Consider the following 24,424-nt stretch of genomic DNA (forward strand, 5'->3'; position numbering starts at 1 on the left):
CCTCCTTTAATGGATCTTCTAACTATTTGGGCGATTTGGCTAGCTCAACAGAGATTCCAACTCTCTAGCTTCTCGCCTCCTCTTCCTCTTTCTGCAATACAATTCTCACCCTGGAACAACGCCCTTACACCCTCAACGCCAGGACTGTATCCCTTTGGACAGGTGCATTCTAGGAGTATTTACCCCAATCAGTACTCTGGTTGGTGGGCTTTTTTGCCTATTTAGCACGCCCATTTTTGATTGGCTGTTTCCTAATGGTTCCACCTCTGCCCCATAGATCTGCCTTTTATTCTCAGTTTCCGACCTGTTATTTGGATGTTTCACTTATTGGCATCGCCCTCAAAGCCCCGCCAACATGTTGTGATCAGACTGCCAAGTCACGAAATCTCATAGATCCCGCAATCTGTCTTCTTCATTCCGAACTTAGTTGATTGTGCAGGTTACAGCATACTTGCACTGAGCGAGGATGCTCGATTCATCCTTGTTGCTGACGACATTTCATTAGGCTCTGGTTCGCATTGCATGTCACTGCTTGCTCTCCTGACGTGTGATGATTGGTGAGTGCCGTTCCTGGTATAAATCTGCCAACAAGGCCCAAACTATTCAACAGCTCACCCCCTGGCATCCGAGGCATGGTTCTAAGTCCCTTTGCCGACAGGAGTTTTTCCAAAATAATTATTTAGACTAAATTACTTTGAAAAAATGAATCGAAAAATGTTTTATATATATTTATCCCTAGCCCAACCACCTCCTTACTCCTTTAATCCCCTTAAAGCGCTATATATTTTAGTTATTTGAAGTAATTTTCTCGTAAAAAAACGACTTCGAAAACTATCCTGTCAGCGAATTAATGTGATACTCTGAGGCATGTACAACATTTCCTGAGGCTGAGTTTCTCAAGGGTTCTTCCCCCTTGGTGCCCTGCTGTTATCTGCACACCCGGCTAGACAACGTCTCTTCATTCCATGAGGCACATTTCCCCAAGGATAATATGGGGGTTGTTCCCTAACCTGTGCATTTGCTGGACCCTTGGGTCAACGAAGGGAAAACTGGGGCTTCTCCTGCCTACCTAGTGTTCGCCACTCTCCCTCAATGGGCAGTAAACAGGTAATATATCATGACAGCTCCAGATGAGGGGCGATCCAGTAATCCTGTGGGGTAGTTGGGCTCTATAGGGAATCATTGTAGAGCATGCAGATGCAGAAAGGAGGCTGCAGGGAGGGAATGCCTAAAAGGTTTGGGTGAAATACGGAGAGAAAGATAATAGAGTATGTTACTCTGGGGCAGTGGTCTTCAAACTGGGGGCTGGCCCTCCTAGGGGGACATGAAGGCTCTCCAGGGGGGCCCAGATTCTTTAAAAAGGGATTAAGGTGACTGTTTTTACTATAATAAAAGGATTAAGGCGACTGCTTTTAATAGAAAATACAAGCACAAAAAAATCATCGGCTTATATTTTAAAGAGCCTGCTCCCCCCAGGACATCCTTTGAGCGACCTAGGGAGGGCCGGGGGCCCTAGGTGGGGTGGGGGGCAGAAACAATATTTCTACTCAAGGGGGAAGGGGGTATTGGTATAAAAAATGTAAATACCACTGCTCTATAAGCAGGGTGGCGGTCTGAAGCACAAGGGTGCCATATTAAAAAGATCATGGCCTGCACCTGGCACAGCGCACCCATGCTACACCAGGAGTTTGCACCGCATTACAAAAATAAAGACGTTTCCAAGCTTTAACAGCCATTCTGTAATACGGTTGTATGTGTTTTTAACAAGTTCACTTTCCTCGTTTGTTCATTTTTCCCGTGTGGTTATTTGACTTTTTTTTTTTAAATGTGGGGTTTCCCATGCAAACCCCCACATCTAACCCATCATACACCACCTCAACCTCCCACCCCAATTCCCAAACACACAACATAAGCACACTGAAAAATTTACGAAAACGACAACAGTGAAAGAAAATGCATGAGTAATGTGCACGGCATACACTGTAATACCAATGTGTGCCCCCTGCAGCTTAACCAGAACAATCTGTTGTTTGCACTGTGGGTGCAGACTCAATAATATGGGTCCAGAAGGGCTAAGTCGCAACAGAACATGCCTCTTGCTGGGCGATACATTGGGCCTCATTAGGAGTTTGGAGGTAGCCATGCCGTTCTTACCGGCATGGCTACTCTCAAACCGGGTACCGGGTCCCAGAAATAGAGAATTACCGGGCAATCCGGACCTTGGAGGGCCCGGTAATTCCCTTTCGCGGGACTCCCACCTGGTACATCCCCATTCCGATTTGAGCCCCCATAGGGCTCAAAGGGAATGGGGAGGATTCTAACAAGGAGCCCGTTAATGACGGGTCCGTTGTTAGCATCCTGGACTGCTAGAGGGTCCTGCTCTGCACGTCCGGTCTGACAGGCGTCCAGAGTGGGACCCGCTGCAGACCTCGTAATGTGGCGGCCCGGAATGAACAGTGCTGGTCCCTTACCGGCACCATTCATTTCGTGGCCGCCTACGTTGTAAGGAGGCACATTGAGGTTTGGAGATATATATCGATATATTATCAAAAGTGATATAGGATTAGAAAATATTGTTAACATCGATATATATATATATATATATATATATATGTCTGTCACCCATTAAATTAAGATGACAACGAATCAATGACAAAATGTCACTTAATGCCTACTTCAGTGCATATAGGGATGTGTATCCTACTTGCATTTCTTTGTTAGTATTGCTATTATTGTTGAGATGATGTCCAATTTTAGGAGGAGGTTAGCTGACAATTAATGTTAGAGTTGTGTTTTGCGTTTACTGTTCAGTATTAGTACTGTTGGCATCTCATATGTAGTTGGCTAACAACTCAGCATTTAACCACCATAAACAATATCAAGATATGACTTTTGGTCCATATCGTCCATCCCTACCTCTTGCTCATAGCAAGAAAAATTTGGGCAGACTTGGGGTAGTGGGTATAGAAACCCTCTATCTGAAGGGTACTGAGTAGGATTAGGGGCAACAAGGCGGTCAACATTAGCTCACTGGGAGAAAGGCCATGGGAGGAGGAATCGAGTGACATCAAAAGGGATAAGTCTGGATGCAAAGTGAAATGCAAGCATTCAGGACTGAGCGTGAATGCACTGTATAAGGAAAGTCTTTGAGGAGGGTAGACTCTGTGGAAGACAAGGCGAGATGGTCTTGTGTGGGTGGGAGTACATGGTTTATCTCGTGCGGTAATGCACTGTCACATGTACCAAAAAGAATAGAGAAGGGATTCTGGATGGCAGAGAGAAAAAGAGAGAGAGATTTTGAATGATCTTTTGTGCTGTTCAAATTCTTTTTATGTAGATGCAAAAGCACTTTAATATTCGTATGCCCTTATGTGGTACCCAACAAGTGGTTAAAGAAAAAAAAACGAAACTGTGTCAGAGAACACTTGTGCTGAGTCAGGGGCATGCGCTCGAGAGGTTGGGGGGTAGAGGGCAGTCGGGGGGAATACTGTTAGAAGGCTGTGGGGACCTTTTTGATTCGGAGCAGTTTTCCCAGATCTATTGTCAGAGCAAGACACAGCCGTGACTTGCATTGCCCAATGCTTCTGTGGCAAGTGTGATTGCATTTCACACAAGATCTACAAAGGTTTTCTAATCATTGACAGTGTTGGCTGAGGCATACTTTCCCTTTAACTGCGCCACGATGCCCACGTCCCATCTGCTCTCTCAATGTTAGTGCCCATTATTTCCTAAACATCTAGGGCCTGATTCATGGAACGTTTTCCTATGGGATTGCCCCATTATAAAACACTTTCATGAATCAGGCCCCTATTGCTTGATTGCTTTGAATCTACAATCATTTAAAGCCGTTGTGGATTTAAGGTTACTGTGACCAGAAAGCCTTATGTCACCAGTTCACTTCTTCTCCGTTGACTTTGATTTACCAATCATTTTGTTATCAGTTTTAGGTATCTTTTGATTTTCAAATACATTTTTCATATATGAAAATAAAATAAACAAAGAAAAAAAAGCTATAAACATAAATTCAGCATACACCAATAAATAGTCACACACTTACTAACTACTGTTACTAGATAATGAAATGACTATCACTAAACATTGAATCAATAAACAATTAGCTTGCCCATTTCTGCTGAATACTAGTCCAGAGGCTCAGCATAGCTAGACATAGAGAAACAGTTTGCCCTCCTCAGAGACCAATCCTTGTAAGGCAGTGCCTTTCAGATGGAATGTCATGGGGTTGGTGAAGAACCGAGAACTGCACTATTACGAAGGAACTCATTACAAGTAGGGCAGGTTGGTAAAATAGTTGCAGTCATTCCGTTAACAGGACACTGACACTTTTTGGCAGTAGCCGAATTACCACCACTTTTATTGCATCGCTGAGATATAGGTTTGGCCTTGAAGTGGAGGATTTACCACCAGCAAGGTTACATATCACAATAAATCAGCCTAAAATGGGGACTAACCCCACTGTAACCCCGTTTGGAATCATGCAGTAAATTCACGGGGCTGAGTGGCGATAACAGAAAGCGAATTTGGCAGGAATTCCTCTGGAATTAACGGCAAACTAGTAACAAGCACATAAGTGTCACATTTGGCTTCATTACAAGTTTTCTGGTAAAAATGTTGAATCACTGGCATGCCGGTGCTACTGAGTCCATGTTGCATCGCTGCCGGAATCAAAGGTTGATTCCGAGTCAGCGTTCACGCGCATTCCCGTATGCCGGAAATGGTAGCACCAGCATGCCGCTAATACCATCAAAAGGCCCCAAAATTCCCCATACCAGCATCCTCGCTGACCCTTACCCCGATTCCCGCTTCGCGCACGTGGACCTACTGGCACCGCTGTTACCAGTACCAGTATTAAAGTGACCGGAAATAACCTGATCGCCGGAACAGGAAATGTTCCGGCAGCCATTATAAAAACACAATCCATTGCAACCCTCAGTGCACAGGGGTCAGAGGCACATTCTGAGCACTGAAGAACCTACACAGACATGACCTCAAGACAACCTGCCACACGGAGGTGCAAGCCAAGATTCAGTGAACCAGAACTGAACATGCTGGCTGACACGCTGGTCGAGAACTCTGCAGAAGTCTTCTGCAATGACCTCCTGTGCCAAACGCGAATCAGGAAAAAGGCCATAAGGAAGGAGGTTGCTCTGAAGGTGTCGGCAGTGGGGACAACCCCCAGAACAGTTAGGGACTGCAAAAAGAGGTGGGACAATATACGTCTCCCTGTGCGGAACCTCCTTGCCACACAGCAAGCCCAGGGCACGGCCACAGGAGGGGGACCACCATCTCCAATAAAACTGCCGGCCTGGGAGGAAACCTGCAGCAGTATAATGCACATGGAGGCGATCGAGGGAGTCGGAGATGCTGAGGCCGGAGATGTCATGTCCAATGAGGCTGGTGAGTCCCCGTAAACCCAATGTCACATCACACACCTTGTAGCCTCAATGCCAATGAGTAGGCCAATATGTGAAGTATGTTGTAGCCGAGGACAGTATAGCCCTGCTGGCAGTCCACCCACTGTCAACCATGTTGCACACATGCACATCGTACCTGCCTGCAACCATACCCATGCACCATTCACACATCACACAGGTCCCCTGTATTTCCCCCACAAGTTGCATCTGCAGGCACTCATACACACATCCGCGACACTGCACAACTGCTGTTGTCACCGCCATGCTACCACATGCCCAAAGTCACGTCAGTGTCACATCCCCCCACCACCAGAAGATGACAAGATGCACACATCAATGATACCAGTGGCCGACTTGTCCCACCCACCATGTCCCATCCCGCAGATTCCATATCAACACAGCTAATGCTGTAGGCAGCAGACACATGTGTAACACATCTGTGTGACAATCAGACAGTCCCATGTCATATAGCTTGTGTGGAACACCCATAACACCCAAACCATAAAACACCAGTACCCCAGGCAACAGGCACTGCACACACCATGTACGCACTCCGCACATGCACACACACAGCATTCCCTGACACATGCATTTGTGCACCATGGCATGGCCATCAGCTTGTCCTTGACAATGCATATACATCTGAAATCACTAGTACTCATGTCTGTCCGTTGAATCCACACCCATCACTGATGCCCTGCCTTTCTGACCCACACAGGCATATCACCTGGCAATGAGGCGGAATAGCCGACAACATTGCGCAACCGGTACGCCGCCGGCCTACCACCGCCTGCACCCAGGGATCCAGTGCGCCCGGCAGCAGAGGGGAGAGGGTCTACTACTGCATCCGACCAGGCACCACCCGAACAGGAACCACCGGTCCTACAGGCACCCCCGACAGGAGCCACCTGTCCTACAGGCACCCCCACGACAGGCACCCCCCCTGACAGGAGCCACCTGTCCCACTGGCACCCGCACGGCAGGAGCCACCTGCCCTACAGGCACCCACACGACAGTAGCCACCTGTCCTACAGGCACCCCCCCGACAGCAGCCACCTGTCCCACAGGCACCCCCATGACTCGAGCCACCTGCACCCCTCATGCAAGGCAGACCACCCGCAGACCTTGTGGAAGACAGTGGGCCTGATTATATATCCAGTGACCACAGCTACCCCGATGCTGAGGGATTCAGTCCCGTGGGGCCAATGAGCCCCCAACCCAGACAACCACCACGCCTACACAATGTACATGACATCGAGGGACGGCGGTCCAGGGTGGAGGCATGACAAACATTAATGCACACAATGGTGCAACAATACCTGGAGGAGGCCCGGCTCATGCGAGAGACGCTACAGGACACCTCCAGGAGGACCGCACGGATGCTGGGCTGAGCCACACAAGGGATATACCATCTGGCATGATAGTGAGGGTGGGGATTGGGTGGATCTCAGCCCTGGTAGAGTGCATCGCTGTGTTAGTGCAGTCACTTGCAGAACAACGACATATGCCCTTGCCACTCCCAAAATCATCAAGCAACACTCATACGAGCTCACAACAAAGCAGCCCAAGGCATAGGTCACTGCAGCTGACTCGCCCTGCAGAAGTGTGCACCCCTCCACATAAACGTGGATGGAAATAGGACACAGACTCATGTGTGGGGAGGGATAGTTGGGGAGGGTGTGTGTGGAGGGATAATTGGGGATAGGGTGTGGGGAGGGATAGTTGGGGGTGTGGGGAGGGATAGTTTGGAGGGGGTGTGTGGAGGGATAGTTCGGGAAGGGGTGTGGGGAGGGATAGTTAGGTGGGATTGTAGAGGTAGTCAAGGGCAATCACAATTATAAATAGTACATTTTCTCACAATATATATGGTGTTCATAACAAAAACATAAGTGGGCATTGATCTTTCGGTGTGAGTGCATTTATTCTTGTACAGTGTCCAGTGCCAGTGTGCTCAATGTCCAGTGCTGTGTGTGTAACAGGTGCTCAAAAGTTGTGCTGTATAAGGTCTGCACGTGCAGCATTTCCATCATTGCTTTCGCGGCGCTGGCCATATTCCTCCTCCTCCTCAGTCTCGTCCTCGGCCTCTGGTGGTAGCATGTCCATTTCGGGGGACAATGCGCCGGATGCACATGTTGTGCGACATAGCACATGCCAGCTCAATTTTTCCAACCTTCTCAGGGCTGTACATGAGGGTTACCCCAGATCTGCTGAGGCTGCGGAACCTGACCTTTAACATGCTGAAAGCCTGCTCAATGGTGCTGCAAGTGCGTACATTGGCACTGTTGTACGCCTGTTCGTGCTTGTTGTGGGACTGCTTGATGGGGGGTCACTAGCCATGGCATTAGGGGATACCCAGCATCACCTGCACGGGATCAACAGAAAGGGTGCATGTCAATTTCCTGGTCATTCCATGTTGGCACAGGCTGTATAATGTTCCATTGAGAAGACTGCCATGCACAGGCAGAATAGAGCTTAAATGACATCAGTTATTTTCCGTGTACCAGAAGGGATTATTTTCAGGATGCGTGTGGGATGTGTCTTGTGCAGTTGCATTCACATGGACCATTCACAGACAAGATTACCTCTAACAATTTTCCCAGCAACTGACACAAATGGATGTAAATGTGTAAATGTCATTGATGTGTCACATATGATGATCAACTATATGTCTTGGTACAAAGGTACTTTTAGCATTTGAATGGTATGCATTTTATGATGTAGTGGTAGTACCAGTGTGTAGTCTCTATTACAAATCCTTTATATAGACATGCTTTGAAATTGTGACCCATATGATGAAGGACATATTGATGGAATAGGTGTGTGTGGGGTGAAGGGTTTCATATTTGCTATGGGGGAGTTTGGGGTGTGAAACGGTGGATCGGGTGACAGCGCCACATTGATATCATATATTAGTGGTAAAGAAGTATATTCCCAATTCAGAGGTTTTTGTCTAGGAGCATAACATTTAAAGGTGTTACATTTGGAATACATGACACAGGTACTAACAGGCAGTGTACCTGTCAAATGTGTGTGCATCCAGAGGTTTTACAGGGGTGGAAGCTTCTGGATTCTCTGGCTGAGCATCATGCGTTGTGTATTTCATTGACTGTGTATTTCCCTATCTTTGTCACTATGGTGTGGTGCATTCTGGTACAAGTGGTTTTGGTTCATTGCTGGACCACATAGATGTAGTTATGTATGCACTGTTTTTTTACATACATGGAGACACGGATGTCAAGGCCTTGCGCTCTGGCATGCTACAACTGTGTTGCATTTTCAGTTGCACCTACACACTTGCACAGTTCATGCCCTCACAACGCTAAGTAGGGTCATGTCCCCTTGAAGTGGGTGTTTTATTATTGTTACAATTGTGGGTAATGATGTTCCTTGCTCTTATTCCTCATCTACATTTGCCTTTCAATTACCCATCCTGACTCTGGGTACTTACACAGGTATTTGGTAATTGTATCAGTTACTTGCAGTAGGAGTCATGATGGATTGATGCATGCAGTGTGCACATCCACTGGTCATGGGTCTCATACCGAGCCATTTTCTGAACTCTCCACATGGCCTTGTAGTTGGACTCACCCAGCAGCCAGGTATGCTATGCTCTTCACTGCTCGCCCACCCCCTCCCAATTCAACACACCACATGGCCTTGTAGTTAGACTCATCCAGCAGCCAGGTATGCTATGCTCTTCACTGCTCGCCCACCCCCTCCCAATTCAACACACCACATGGCCTTGTAGTTAGACTCATCCAGCAGCCAGGTATGCTATGCTCTTCACTGACCCCACCAATTCAACACTCCACATGGCCTTGTAGTTGGACTCAACCAGAGCCAGGTATGATGTCCGGCGTGTCGTGCCATGTAACAGGGAAACGTGGAGTTCTGCAGTATCATGGAGTCATGTGTAGAGCCAGGAAATCTTGCACAGCAATGTGTGATGAGGTGGAGGGCATCACACCCCATCTGTACGTTGAGGGAATGGTACAGTGTCCTGTTGCGGTACACTACCTCCACAGCATGCCTGACCACCAGCTCCACATGTGTGCAGTCGATTACATTAGGCATGTGTGCAAGTGCATGGAATGCTATTTTTGTAGCATTCACCTCCTCAGCAGTTCGTGGTAAGCTGAATGTCTCTCATACGTGGTACAGGAGTGCATTGAACTCCTGGGAGAGCACACGGGAGAAACATGGTTGGGAGATACCATGCAGCTGGCCCACTGTGTGCTGGTATGTGCCTGTGGCAATAAAGTGTAGCACAGACACTACCTTCAGCAAGGGATGGTGGTGGCTATCCGGATATTAATGAGGCTGACCAGGTCATCATGTATGAGTTCCACTATGGTGGTGATGGTGTCCCTGTCTAGCCGGTACAGGGTGTGGATCTGAGCAGGGATGAGGTTGAATGAGGTGGCCCTTAGGCGAGGGATTGGTGGCAGCCTGTGGAGTACGACCTGCTGCGCATTGTGGATTTGCTGGGCCATGATGGCCCTCCTTCTCCTCATGCGCCTCTGCTGCATCCTCCGCCTCACTGACTCTTCAATCAGTACCTCGGAATGTGCACTCACTTACGCCATGCCAGTATCACGGGCACGGTTGCCGAGTGTCTCCGGAGATACCGGCAACGGTGTTGCCGGACGCGGTGGGTCCCTTGCAATGCCGGTGTTACCAGCGTCGCAACTCGGACTACACCAGTCTGGAAAAGGGTGCTGGTACAGATTCCGGCACCGCTATTACCGGACCGGCAAGCTTGTAATGAGGCATATTTTCTTAATAGTGTTAGTAGCTTTAAAAGTTCTACCGGTCCTATCCTGTTGTGGAATTCTGCTTTTAGCTCAGAGAACCAACTAGTACGCCACCATGTTAACAGGAAATTTCATGTACATTCTCTTTTCGTGATTAGATAATCATTCTAATCTAGCTGTACCTGGTATATCATACGCTAATCTATCAATCTCTCTCTTCATCTGCCTCTGTGTGCTCTCTTTCTCGCGCTCTCATGCTCTCGGCCTCTTTGTCTTTGTGCCCCTCTATGTCTCTGTCTCTTTCTATGTGGGTGAGAGTCGCATAGTCAGTTAGCTGAAGCCACCCACACTATTGCTGACAGCTGTGCGACCAGAGATCAAAAACCGATATCTTGAGGGGGAGGAAACCTTATTTTGCAAAAGAATATATATTTTTTTTAAACACAGAAAACAATGTAATTGCGCTAAAATTGTAAACTGGCTTTTTTAAAACAAAATTTACAATGCTTATTTCTCATGGTCCCTTCCATATACTGTATTTATAATAAGAATCTTACACTTCTCATACTGAGCAAAGCACATCATCAAAACCTAGACTTCTTATAAATATTATTTTCTAATAGAAGGTTACCATTCCAAAATGGCCATTATGGTATACGCCTATTGTCTTAAGAAATACCCCTTTGACAAACAGGAAGAGGACAAATAGCACCATTGAGGTTTTCTGCCTCATTTGCGTGACATCAAAGAGCATTACGGCAACAAAATACTGACCACAATCCTTGCATTTGACAAATTTGTCCATGATAAGAAAGTATCACTAAGTACATAATGAATACTGTGCTTGGGGTTCATCTTATTTTTCACAACACTCATCTGAGGTTAACATGGTTGATTCAACAACAACAACAAAAATGTCAGCATGCAGAGCTTTATGTATAGTTTCTATTAAGTCTGTTTTCAGCTTTTTGCCATCAGCTAGCATGCTGTAATCTAGATCCTCTTCCTCCATTGACAAGAATTATTTGCATTTCTCCTTGCAAATGTTTTTTTTTACTTTATTTATTTTATTCCATTATAACCATAAACGTATACAACAGTGATGAATCAAAATAAATTAACCATGATTCAAATAACCCAATGAAAATACAAAACTACCTGTCATGCAGACACTTCAGATGCACCAAGATCAATTTAACGTGAATGCATTAAAGTACATATTTTGCCATCAAGACAGACATAGGGTACAGAAATGAAAGAAAACCCCTTATTCATACCTACTTCATAATGATATGCGTTGCATTTCACTGACACTACTGTGTTAACAATAGCAGGGGAAGCATGTTTATCCAAATCTGCAGCATATTAGTAAATAAGCTTATAAGAATTAGGTTGAGAATGGTGTATCGATAAGCCTTGAACAATAATATTTAGGACGTGCAATAGTGGTAGCTAGTTCCCTATATGTATCTTATTATATGTTACACCAGATTAAGGTTTTGCACAGCATCCCATTGATTGTGCTGTCCACGACTACCAGTTGACAGCAACCTGGTGCTTAGCAAGCAAAAGAACTATACTCCATAATCCACATAGCCTCCTATGAACATCATGGACAAAGCCTAACAGACATAAGAAAAATGGTTGTAAGAGATGTCACTACTCATTTGATTGCAACCAGCTTAGATAGCACTTCCTCTCAGTATTAAGCAGCCCTCCTACAGGACCACATGGAGGAAATCTGCCTCTGCTTGTTTACAACGTGGTTACACACCAGAGGACGGCGGGCTACATTTGCCAACTTTTTTAGGATAATAATAGGTTGTGTGCATCAAATTAAATTACAATAATGTACGTCTATAATTCAAGGATGACCCCTGATGCTTAAACATAAGGTCATGTGCCATCTGCAATTGGAGAACCCAACATTAATTCCCATATTCTTTTAGGCTTCTGCAGTGTGCCCAGTTTCCAGTTAGTTGCCAATTTATGGATGACACCGCATTTTTCTGCAAAGTAGATGAGGTGATATAATTCAACACTTCACTGTTCCTGACCTTCAACTGGAGAGTCAGGATATGAATGGAGGATGTTCTCCATTTCATTATGTAGTCTATAAAATATCACTAATTGTATCAGCGACATCCCACGCACATCTTTAATAATCTCTACATGTATAAATGTACCATCCCTAAACAGGTCTTCCACCCCGATGACAGCCAGCTTGGCCAACTCTCCGGAAATCCCCTTATCAAATTTACATTTAACTCTCCAAATTCTATCTAGGTAAGTATATGTAGGTAAAGGTATGTAGTGAATGTATTTATTGAACAAACTGGATAAGCATTAAACTGATGTACGGACACTATTTACTGAGTCTAGAGTTGTGGATTGTATACCCCAAAGCGCAGAGGTTAGTTTAGCAGGAACTATCATGGCCCTCTCCAGAGCTACATGCATAACCCCAGGCCACACCATGATATAATGTGACATATTTGAGAGATCAAGTAATAGGTTTTAAAATCATAACCTTGTATGGCAATGTTAGTGCATCGAAGGCTGTTCTCAGTGATTTACCCGTCCATATCAGCCTTACCAGCAATGTATTCAATTTCTTAAAGAAAATTCACAGAATTTTGATCTGAATATTTAAAAATAAATAAAGAAGTTTCAAAGAACAATCATCTTAATAAGAAATATTGTGGTCAGCATTGATATCAGTAGTTTCATCTACGCCTCCACTTTACCTTCAAATAAAGTAAGTATTGCAGGAAATTACTTTGTTACAGAATCCAAACTTCTCTCCATATTTTGAGCACTGGATATTTAGCATCCAGGGGCCACCAAAGCAAAGCCCATCTATCCCTAGCGTGAGACGTGACATAAGTCAATGGTAGTAAATCTTATTTGGCCATATTTATTCTAAACTCAGAATAGTTACCAAATTCGGTAATCACATCAATTAAAGACCTGATATTAACCTCTGGGTTATGGATGTATAATAGGTCACCTGCACAGAGAGAAAACACCATCAGAGTGTAGACTTGCGAACCTATCTCTATATGTCCAGATCTTAGGACACCGGCCAACAGGCCCACTTCTAGGGTGGGTAGGAGGGGGGTATGGAGCACAGCCCTGCCGAATGCATTGCTGAAGTTCAATTGCAGCAGATATACCACTATTGACCAGAATATTTGCTGATAGACGTGTATATAATAGGCTAGTTATGGAAAAGAAAGTTGAACCTTCACTCATCCTCTGAAGAACTGTAAACAATTCCAATTTAAGGAGTCAAACGCCTTCTCGTCGTCCTAGAACATGGCCGCACAGAAATGTCTTCGGTCAATCTGTGAAAGCACAGCAAATAGTTAATGGATAATGGAGTGCGTCTCAAACTTCCCAGAATAAAACGAGATCAAGTCAGGTAGGACCAGTCTTTCCAGCAGTGGCATCAATCTACATGCAAGAAACCATGGGTAGTATCTTATTATCTACATTTATTAAAGAGGGGGGTCTGTAGGTCACGCATTGTGTGGATGCTGCATACAAAATAAATACCACATTCTATGATCTACTTGAACAACTTGTACTTCTGTAGAATAATAGTGATTCGACTAACATTTACTCGAAGGGGGTACCATACCTGCATGCGAGGAAGCTCCTGGGGAAGATGTACTGTTTGTATTGGATGTAATATTTTCCAGAATGGGATTGTCCTTTCAAAGAAATTGAAAGAATACAAACGTGGCTTAATATGAGAAGATTCTTTTTGGGGGATACAAATCCCTCAGAGTTCGTCAAAGTCTTGTTAAATTCCCTTCTTGGGGAGAGATATTCCTGTTGGTCTGTTCTCGGTTACAGATGTTAGTAGTGCTGAAATCTGTGTTCGCTGCTAAATGGTGTCAAAACGAAGTGTATAGTAAGTTACACTAATGAAGGTGGTGGACCAATCCCAAATGGTGGGTGTGGAAGTGCTGGGAAGGAGCTCAATGTAACCGCATAGAATTTAGAGGTCTGTCCTACCGAATGGGGGGTTTATATGTGAGCCCACCTTTGGCCCCAAGAAATGTTTGGTAAAGTCTACATGAATGGCACCAGCGTTATTGTTTGAAAGAAAAATAAATATTTTACAGAGAAGGTTCGAATGCATGCCAGACTAGTACTAACAGGGGACCTCTTCCACGTTTAGAGGATCGTCTGTCTCTAGCTGACTTGGGTCCTAGAACTATTTACATTAAATTAAAAAGGAGTGATAGTAATTAAATTCCCCACTGAATGTCCTCATTCAGACCCACTTTGTGGCTTTCGGTATACCAAATTAATCTCTGCTCCCATTTGTGATGTTTTCTTTTCGAATTTTTCCATTTCTTAAAGTGCAGCAGCACTGTCGAGCTTAAATAATTGCTCCGTGTTGATTTTCTATAAAATAAGCAAGTAGTATGAGGTCATGGTTCCTGCATGGATGCACCGTCTATGCTCAATAGTGTGTGTCCGAGCTCAAGTAGTCCTACCTAAATATCTTTTATTCTGTCAAGTTATTGGGTATATGAACATCATGGTGCTGCAAGTGGTAAATACAGTTTCTGTGCAAGGATGAGTTAGCCTCTTTATCGTTCGGGAAGCAGGGAAATGTGCACTGTTACAAGGCATACATTAGTTTTGAAAAACGAATTAGCAGAGTTTGCCAATTAAAATGTTCTTGATTAGAAAACAAGCCCATTTGATTAGCAATGTTGTACTAATATTTTTAATATCGCCAGACGTTATTTGTACCCAAGAAACAAAATGAGCAATAATACTGCATTTTTGTGAACCGCTGATGTAAGACATTAGTGCGATGAGTCAGGCCTAGCAAATGTTCTGAAATTCTTCTAGACCTGTAGGTCGAGTAACTTAGTTTACCTACTCGACCTAAGAAACGCATGGCAACATATGATAGAAAATGTAAATGTGCTTCCTGTAAAATGGTGCATGTCATGACAAACCCACTTTGTTTGCCTCACGGCAGCCACCCTGGGGACAGCCATGCACAGTCAAACTTGTATTTCACATTTACTGCAAATATATGTTTCAAATCCCCTGCAAATGGTACTCACCCTTCATAAAATCTACTGGAGACTGCGAGAGGGTGAACACACTTTGCTATCCCTGGATGAGTGTCTGTAAAATGTAAAAAGTTAGCTGCATGAATGGACACAAATATATATGATAAAAAGCCTCTGAAAACAGTTTGGCCAGCTCTCGCCCGCAGGTGCTAATATATAATGCAATCATAATCCGAGCAAAGCTATCTAAAGGTATGGCATCGCAGTAGATCTGTAGATGTACAGTTTGGATTGAACTATTGATCACTACTTTGCATAAACATCCGGTTAGCTTTGTGAACTCATTATGTGAGAGGAAAGAAAGTAAGACTACGCAGAGTAGATGGCATTGCAGGCGGAGAACTGGACAAACTAGGTGGAATATTGTAGTTTGCTGGCATCTAAGTTTTAGGCTTGCTGGTATAAAGAAACAGGGTGAGAAGAGAGAATGCTAAGGAGTTTGGGATTAGCTTGTGGGTTGAGCACCAGTTGCACAGGTGTATGCAACCAGCAGGTCAAAGAACCAGGTTTGCCATCAAAAACAATTGGCTGTGTGATCATGTATATCTTCAAAAGTGTTGCTCTGCAATATGATGCAGCGTGTCCAACAAAATGAAATATAGTTAACACTATAAAAATTAGATACACTAAACCTTACTGTAAAGCATGGAAACACTACAGTGTCTTACAGTAGTAATACTGTAATTATGTATTATGTAACAACTTAACATTTTAGGAATGGAATTGCATGACTGGCTTTAAAAGAAATCAAGTTAACACATACTCGTCTTAGCCATACATGATATAGTTAGCTTGATAAAAGCATCATCCTGATTACTCCTGGTTTCCAATTATTTGAAAAATAAACATAACGGTTTGACTAGCACTCCCACACAGGTCTTTGTCACTTAAGAGTGGGAGAGATGATTACTGCTACACTTGCTTTCTATTGCCATCTCCGGTTCTGGAAGAACCTCAAGACCTTCCTCTTTGCTTCTGCCTTCGCTCCCCCTCTCCCCTGCTGATCTGCTCTCTTGGTACTGTGCACCCGGCCACCCTCTGTCCCCTGGGCCCAGGTATCTGCTCACCCTGCCACCCTCCTGCACTGCCTCCTGGCCACTCTTTGCACTGGGGACTGTATCTGTACCATTACAGCCCCCCCCCCCATTTTTCTTCTTTTTCTGCACTTATCAGACTTACCCAGCCTGCTGCCTTAAACACAGCACTTGTCACTTGCTGGCTGCACTTCCCTTGTTTATTGCCCTCATTTTCTATTTATTTTTATTTATTATTATTTATCTGCCCTCCTTTATGTCGCACTTTCCACTCTCCCCCTTCCATGCACTTTTTACCTTTTCCCATTCCCATGCACTTGCGCGTTCCCAATGTCACTGGGCCTAGTAAGATCGTTGTTGTTGTTGTGTTGTACCCTGTTCCCCTCCTTTGCCTAGTCGCGCTCTGAAACACTTGTGTACGTGCGGGATACAAATAAAATATCATATCATATATCATATCATTAGCCCCTTTAAACTTGTAGTGAACAGAGCAAAGACGGCGGAGTCAGCCCTGAGGGCACAAAGAATGCAGAGCGAGCTGTGCTTTCATTGAACAGGGTAACAGGGTAACTTAAATAGCTAGCTTTGTTACAAATGTCTCAATTTAATTAGCAAACCTACAGAATTGCCTAGCAAATTGCTATGCAACACTGCTTATGTTATGCCTTGACAGTACATATCCTCCACATGAGCGGAGGCTTGTAGGCTTTTGGAAATCACATCATTCCATGATGCCAGTTGAGAAATGTTACTGGGGTCTGCATCAGTCCTCACCAAACAAATTCTAGTATTTCTGCTTTTATTAAATGTAAATAATAAGCCAATATGTAAATACGGTTGCTTCTTATGTAGTGCCCTCCCAAATGATTAACATCTATGAAGCACCTTCATAAGACAATATGTCTGTGGTGTACATTGTCTTTAGCGTAGACATATTGGTCTTGAAAGTTATTTAGATACAAATTAGCTTCATTGGGAGCTAAGTTAGCTCCCATTACCTAGTCTTCCATCTGTCGAAATAGTTGCTCTTCAAACACAATGAAATTCTTGGTTTGAGTAATTTCCATACACCATAATATAAATGACCTTCTTTGCTCATCTATTGCCAGGTGGTGTTCATCCAAGTGATCTTGTGTTTCATCTAAAGCTGTGATCAGAGGAATTCTGGTTTATAATGATGCAATACGGCGTCCAGCGACGAGTCCAGTCTGCACCAGTCTCTGCTCTCTGTTTTTGGGAGGAGCGGCACTCCGAGTCAGTCCAGACCTGTTTCTACTCCGCTTACCTTTAAAAAAGGTCTTGCCGGTGTGGAGCGGAGTCCGGCGACGAGTCCAGTCTGCACCAGTCTCTGCTCTCTGTTTTTGCGAGGAGCTGCACTCCGAGTCAGTCCAGTCCTGTTTCTACTCCGCTTACCTTTAAAAAGGTCTTGCCGGCACGGAGCGTGGCGCAGAGTCTGGCGACGAGTCCAGTCTGCACCAGTCTCTGCTCTCTGTTTTTGCGAGGAGCTGCACTCCGAGTCAGTCCAGTCCTGTTTCTACTCCGCTTACCTTTAAAAAGGTCTTGCCGGCGCAGAGCGCGGCGCGGAGTCCGGCGACTAGTCCAGTCTGCTCCAGTCCGCGCCCGGGAGCTCCCGAGCCACAGCCGTTTAATCTCAGCCCTGCTGTCATCCAGCCTCGATGACGCTAACACCAGAAGGGCCTCAGACTCACAAAAAAATGCTCCAACATCGACGAATGCTTAATCCTTGGACCGCGATGAAAGCAGTACCCGGAACAAAGGTAAGCAAAACTGCTAGTCGAGCTTTGCTCGCATCGCTTACCCTACCTACAGCTCTATCAAATGCTCACTCAGAACTCTCAGAGCAGCCTCCTGTTTGCCATAAACTTAATTCACGTCCTGAAGTCTTGAGTCGTGAATGTCCAAACGAAGTGCAACCACTCACTCGTTTCTGTTCCAATGACTGTACCCCGCTCACAACTTCAGAGACGGCCTCGGCAGTACACCTACTTGTGGATCGACTACACTAGGGAACGGATGGGGGTTCAGTACCATCGTTGAGCCGGGAGTTGCTGGACATCTCCAACGGTGATGTCCCCAGTGATTGCAGTCGCCCATCCTGTCTCTGTTGGTCCTCTGCTGATTCTCCAACCGATTAATAACGCTGGAGAAGATCCGGCAGCCCAGAGTGTCAGCTCGCTTTCTGCTGTGCCAACGCGCCTTATGTCGAGCGCTGCTGCGGCCGCTGCTTGCCTGGACACAATACATGATCTCTCGATTCACCCAGTTCCTTCAGTGCCTGATGCACCGGCAGCCCAACCTATTCAACCAATACAACTTCTGTGCCACATCAATCACGTCGCCTCTTCCTTTACAGTGAGTGACGACAAACTTTTAAACCTGCCAAACGATGAAGCAATGCAATGTTGCTTAAACTGTGCACAAACAGCAACGCCTGTACAGCTGAAATCAACTGCAGTGATTCTACCAAAAAGCTTGTCACAAAGCCTACATTCTTTAAGACCCACGTCCAGTCACCTAACCTCCCTGCCTTCGTTTTATTTGGCAGCAACGACCGCTGAGCGGCCAACAGACCACAATCACGCGTGCCATCAAAGTGAACAAATCCTTGAAAAAATCCACATTTCATCAACGCTTCTAAGAGGACGGTCAGTAAAAGAGTGTGTCAATAATTCCACCCCAAATCACATGCCTGAGCTCTCGGTCCATGGTAACCGTAGCAGCTACGCGTGTCAAGCGCCTGAGGAATCAGTCTCTACAAGAGCTTCGAGCGGACATCCCCAAATTTGCCCCTGCTAACAGTACCAAACAAGCCATCTGACTTGGAATCCAGTTCTTTTGCCAGGGCAAGACGTTTACAAAGAATTGCGGAGCTAAAGTCAAATCCTCAACACCTCCCAAAAGCCCAAGACCACCAAATGGCCCAAGCAAGCTCCCCATTCTCTCAAGTCCCCCCATGGTGAATCTCCGCCGTCTAATCTACCACAAACTCTTTTGCCCATTAAATCCAAGTTTCACCTGGATTGTTCAATCTCATCTTCAAATGAACAAGATGCAACATCTGCAAATATTTTTCAGGCAAGCACCTCAATCGAAGCTATCACGCAAATTCATAATAATGTTCTCGCAGCATCCGCATCCTTTCACTAAACTATATGAAGCCCTACAAACCCAAATATCTGACCAAGGAGCGATGATACAGATCTTGGCTAAAAAAATAGACAAAATTGATCTTTTCACAGACTTTCTTCAAATACAAATGGGAAAAAATGCCGACCAGTCAACAAGATGGCAAGAACGCTTAGGCAACTTGGCCGCAAGACATCACTGCCAAAACAATACACTTACAGAAGGTCTGTTAGACGCTGTAAAATGGATGAGGAAAAATGCTAATCTTAATACTCAAGTGTATGCGGCGCCTTCAAGTACAAAAAGCAATTCATCAGTTACAAATGGCGAGGAACAACTGCCAAACGAGACAAATCTTGCGGCAATCAATGTCTGCTCCTCCTTAAAACCTGATACTATCGTTTCAGCTCCCATCCAACTTGTCCAATCTGAATCTAAGCTCCCCTGTGATTCACCAAGACATATGATCATCACTGGCCCTTCAGGAAATGGTGCTCCCCTTCTGATTGAAACCTCCGTGGAACCACTTGGTCAAGTAAGTTTGCAACCGACCACTTTCAACATATTCAGTGGCCCAGCCAAAACTTTTGCCACAACCAAAACAACCAAGAAGGGTCCTAATCTCGTCAAAAAGAAACATACCGACATTGGCCACAACGAATCGCAACAAAAAAGTAAACGTCAGAATGTAAAATAATTCATAAGAATCCTGACTACCCCAAAAAAAACTGGTCTGTTTGAGCGAAAAACTGGCCATTCACAAGCAAGTTCCTCACAAACTCAACGGTCACCCCAACCAAAAGGTCAGAACAAAGCCCTGTCTAAACAATCGGCAAAACGTCGACGCATAGACTCGGACATCCAGTGTCTGTCCAGCATGGCCGATGTAAGTTCTGCAGACCTACGTAATTTATCCACATATTCAATTGGAAACGAAACACACAACGCTTCCTCCTATGAAGTCACTCCAACAAATGTGTTCGACAAATTGGCAGAAAAGTCAATCCCTCTGAATGAAAACCTGCGCAAACGACGCTCTCGTGAAGCTTCAATAAAGGAAAACTCAACTGTCGCAAAGGTCTCGTTCTCACCTGTCAGCTCAAAACTAAACCCTAAGCTAACATTGAACCAGAGGAAAACTGATGTGCATTTCCGCACTAGAGTACATGGCGATACTACCTCAATACTTGCAATAACCCCATGGAAACTCCGACTCCAGAACATTCATGCGGATGAACATGAATTAAATTTAAACAGAACTAATGTTCTAAAATTATTCGCCTGTGTCCCTCAACTCCGGACAATAACGACCGATGACATAAAAATCGTTGAGTATGCAACGGAAAAATCTACAGACCAAGTGCTGCTACACATAACTTCACGTGCTGTGAAAAACATCTTATTACAAGCAGTCGAAGAGCTGCTGGTCTTTGGATTTGACATCACCTTGGCACCTGACTTGACAAATCAAAAAGGAATTCCGACCAGGAAGACAAATACAAATAAATCCGAAAGTATCACCTGCCGGATGTCCCTACAGAAATCTTTAGCGTTTCCACATAGATCGCGAAACGACTTGGACCACTTAGCCGGAAGTGATGGAGGCAGACCCGTTGCTCATAGAAGAAACAACCAAAATCATTAACAATGAGTGACTCGGATGAAGCTTACTCTGATGTCCTGGAACACCCGTGGCTTTACGCATTTGTTCAAAAACTTCACAGAACCTCGAGACGATGTCTTCATAATCTGCCTTCAAGAAACATGGCTTCGTGAAGCGCCCACCCGAGATGGATTCAGTATCTTTTTAAACCCGGCTAAAAAAAACTCCAAAGGGCGTCCTTACTCAGGCTTAATAACTCTGGTGAAAATGTATAACTGGATGACTCCTATTGTTGCAGTCAACCCGAATCCATTTGTGCAGTGCACGATTATTCGATCTGACATGACGAACTCCAAGACCCACAGTCACCTACTTGTAATCAACTGTTACTGGAATCCAGCAATGATCTCCACCACGGATTTCATCGCTATGGTAACAACTTTAATTGACAACGCCTTCCTCAAGTACACCAACTTAGCAGTGATTGTATGTGGCGATTTGAACTGCAGCTGGTTTCGATTCAATCCTCAAACCATGGAAAACAACCAGATACCTGAGTCTGAAGTATCTGAACGGTGTCAATTTTGGTCTTGAGCGCTTTCCTCACGCAACTGTCAGATGGTTAACGGCAACACAAAAGGCGACCAACCCTGCAAGACAACCTGGAAGCGACTCCAACGTAGAAACACCTTAGACTACATTTGGGCCTCTCGAAATCTATTCGAAAGGGTCGTGTCACTCGAGGTCGTCCCGAAGGCCGAAAGCGATCATGACATGTTATGTCTATCACTAGATTATGAAATCTACCCTCATCCCGAGACATACGATCTACCGCTGCCAATAAATGCTGCCGGAAATAGGCTTAAAACCAATGGCCCGCAAATCTTGAAACTAGCTTTAAGTCTTGCTGACTCAAATGATGTTGAATATGCTCCGATGTTCGCCGCGTTCTTGCCAAAACATTCTAATTCAAGATTATATGGCCACAGCCCAAAACATCTATTCAGTAATGAAATCGGTGCAGCAAAAAAAGTATTGAGGAAAGATCTACGCCTAATAAGAAAGTCCCAATATGATCAAAAAGACATACAAAAGGAATTAAAAGATTGACGCCAGGCATACAGAAATTGGCTTAAATCTCACTCTATGATAATTGAACAAGACAGAGCTGAAACTATGTTAAAGTTAATAGTCACCAAAAACACACGTGAAATATGGGCTCTACTAAATAAAGGAATCACAAAAACAATCTCAAACATATCAAATGAAATTCCGAGCTCGAAGTGGGTTGACTACTTTACAAAAGCATATGAACAGCCGCTCCAAGACCCACAAGTTCTTTCTTCCATCTCCTCTAAAGTTTGGGATATAACTCCTTCCCATGAAGATTTAGTACTGGCCATTCGAAAACTAAAGAATTCAAGAGCAGCCGGTCCAGACCAAATTTCGAACATCACGCTAAAAACACATAAGCATCACTGGGCCAAATTTATGGAAAGTCTGTTTCGTCAAATCTCAAAGTCAAGACAAACGCCTGCTTCATGGTCCAAGGCTATAGTGGTACCAATCTACAAGAAGGGTAGCCGAGACGAACCTTCGAACTATCGGCCCATTGCCTTGCTGGACACGATGGGAAAAATATTCGGATCGATTCTCCGACTGAAGCTGACAGCATGGGCAGCCAAGGAAAAACAAACAGACTGTCGACAAACAGGTTTTGTCGAACAAGTAGGTGTTGACGCAAACCTCACCCTACTAAAAATTCTAAAATTAGAAGCCCTAAAAGCGAAGAAAAAAATCTTTTTCGCATTTGTCGACCTTAGACAAGCGTTTGATGCAATAAATCGCGAAAAACTCTGGTCCAAACTACGAGGGTGGAACTGTCCAGCTCAAATTCTTGACCCCCTCATAGCTCTGCATACTAACACTACAATACAAGTGAAAGTGAATTCACAAGGCGTACTGACAGAGCGAATTCCTACGCACAAAGGAGTTAAGCAAGGATGTCCACTTGCCGCTGAATTTTTCAAATTATTCATCTCTGATCTACCGAATTGGCTGGAATCTGCTCACAGTTTTTCTCCAAAGATAAATGGAACTTCCATTAAATTCCTTGTATATGCCGATGACATTGTGCTAATTGAACTAACTCAGATCGGCCTGCAACATCTATTGCTCAGTTTAAACGAATATCTAAAAGCCAATGACCTGCAACTAAACACAGGAAAAACGAAGATCATGTGCATTGGAAAAAGTGTATCAAGGAAAGACAAAAATTTCAAATGGGCAATTGGAAAAGCAAATCTAAATATCGTAACTTCGATTCGATACTTGGGCATTATGGTTAACAACTCCCTTCGCAAATTTGCATGGTCAACCGACCTTTTGGAAAGAGCAACTAAATTAGGTCTACAAGGATCGAAAATTAACAAAGACTTTGGGAAATTTTCAATAGCGCCATTAATTTCATTCTACCTGCAGAAGTTCATCCCCACCATAACCTTTGGTGGAGCGACAGGGTGGAATCTCGACCATTCCCTGTGGCAGCAGCTTGAAAGGAGGTTCTGGAGACGAGCATTAGGACTTCCCAAATATATCTCAATGGCGGCTTTGAGATATGAACTGACCCAGAACTCAATCTATATGACAATACTATGGCAATCCTTATCGCTACTGAGAAAAATGTTGCTCGGATCACAAATCCCAGCATATGAAATCTTCGCAAATGATAACGAATATCCACATTCAAGCTTGCTTCAAACATGGAAGTCTAAAATAAAAACCATCATGGATGCCGCCAATATATCTACTGACGAGCTGTTTGATCGCCCACAGCATGCAAAAAAAAAACTCGAATCCTGGGATTGGATAACAACTTACAAGCTCCAAGCAACTCTTAAATCCACTTTCCCAGACTCGACGAGTATGCTGAAACTACATTCCTTACCGAAGTATCTCACAACTTGCCCCTCACGTTACCACAGGAACCAATTCCTGAAATTCAGACTGAATGCACTGAACACCAGAGAATCTTTATGGCAACGTCGATCTAAAATCATTTCTTCAAATAAATGCAGATTTTGCAACTCAGGCGAAGTGGAGACACTAAAACATTTAATAACAGCTTGTACTCAGCTTACCATTCCCCGAGAGTTACACCTGCTCTCTTATAAACCCATCCTGTATGATGCAGATGAGTAGTGGGAAACTTTCTCAGCTGGGAGAAATATTAAGCTCACTTGCAGCATCATCAATTTCCTAGATGCGATACTGAGCACAGACCAAACCTGAAGACGTGAACCAAGACTTTATTATGCGTGAGGAAAGATGGATAAAACTTAAAGGGAAA

The 24,424-nt window shown here is 44.5% G+C and overlaps 1 protein-coding gene across 5 annotated transcripts in view; it reads right to left on the reverse strand.

The window, feature by feature from the left end:
• Nucleotides 1-24,424, reverse strand: part of LOC138525768 (prolactin receptor-like) — a 1,166,304-nt gene that overhangs the window by 615,454 nt on the left and 526,426 nt on the right. The window contains exon 2 of one of the 5 annotated variants that reach the window (XM_069635964.1): nucleotides 15,283-15,346. The exons of the other annotated variants lie outside the window; for them this stretch is intronic. Within the exon in view, the coding sequence (XP_069492065.1) occupies nucleotides 15,283-15,289 (7 nt within the window). The 5' untranslated portion in view covers nucleotides 15,290-15,346. The remainder of the gene's footprint in view (nucleotides 1-15,282; nucleotides 15,347-24,424) is intronic. 5 annotated transcript variants of the gene reach the window in all.

This window comes from Ambystoma mexicanum, chromosome 7p (genome assembly GCF_040938575.1).
Source record: "Ambystoma mexicanum isolate Mex_15411 chromosome 7p, UKY_AmexF1_1, whole genome shotgun sequence".
Lineage (NCBI taxonomy): Eukaryota > Metazoa > Chordata > Amphibia > Caudata > Ambystomatidae > Ambystoma > Ambystoma mexicanum.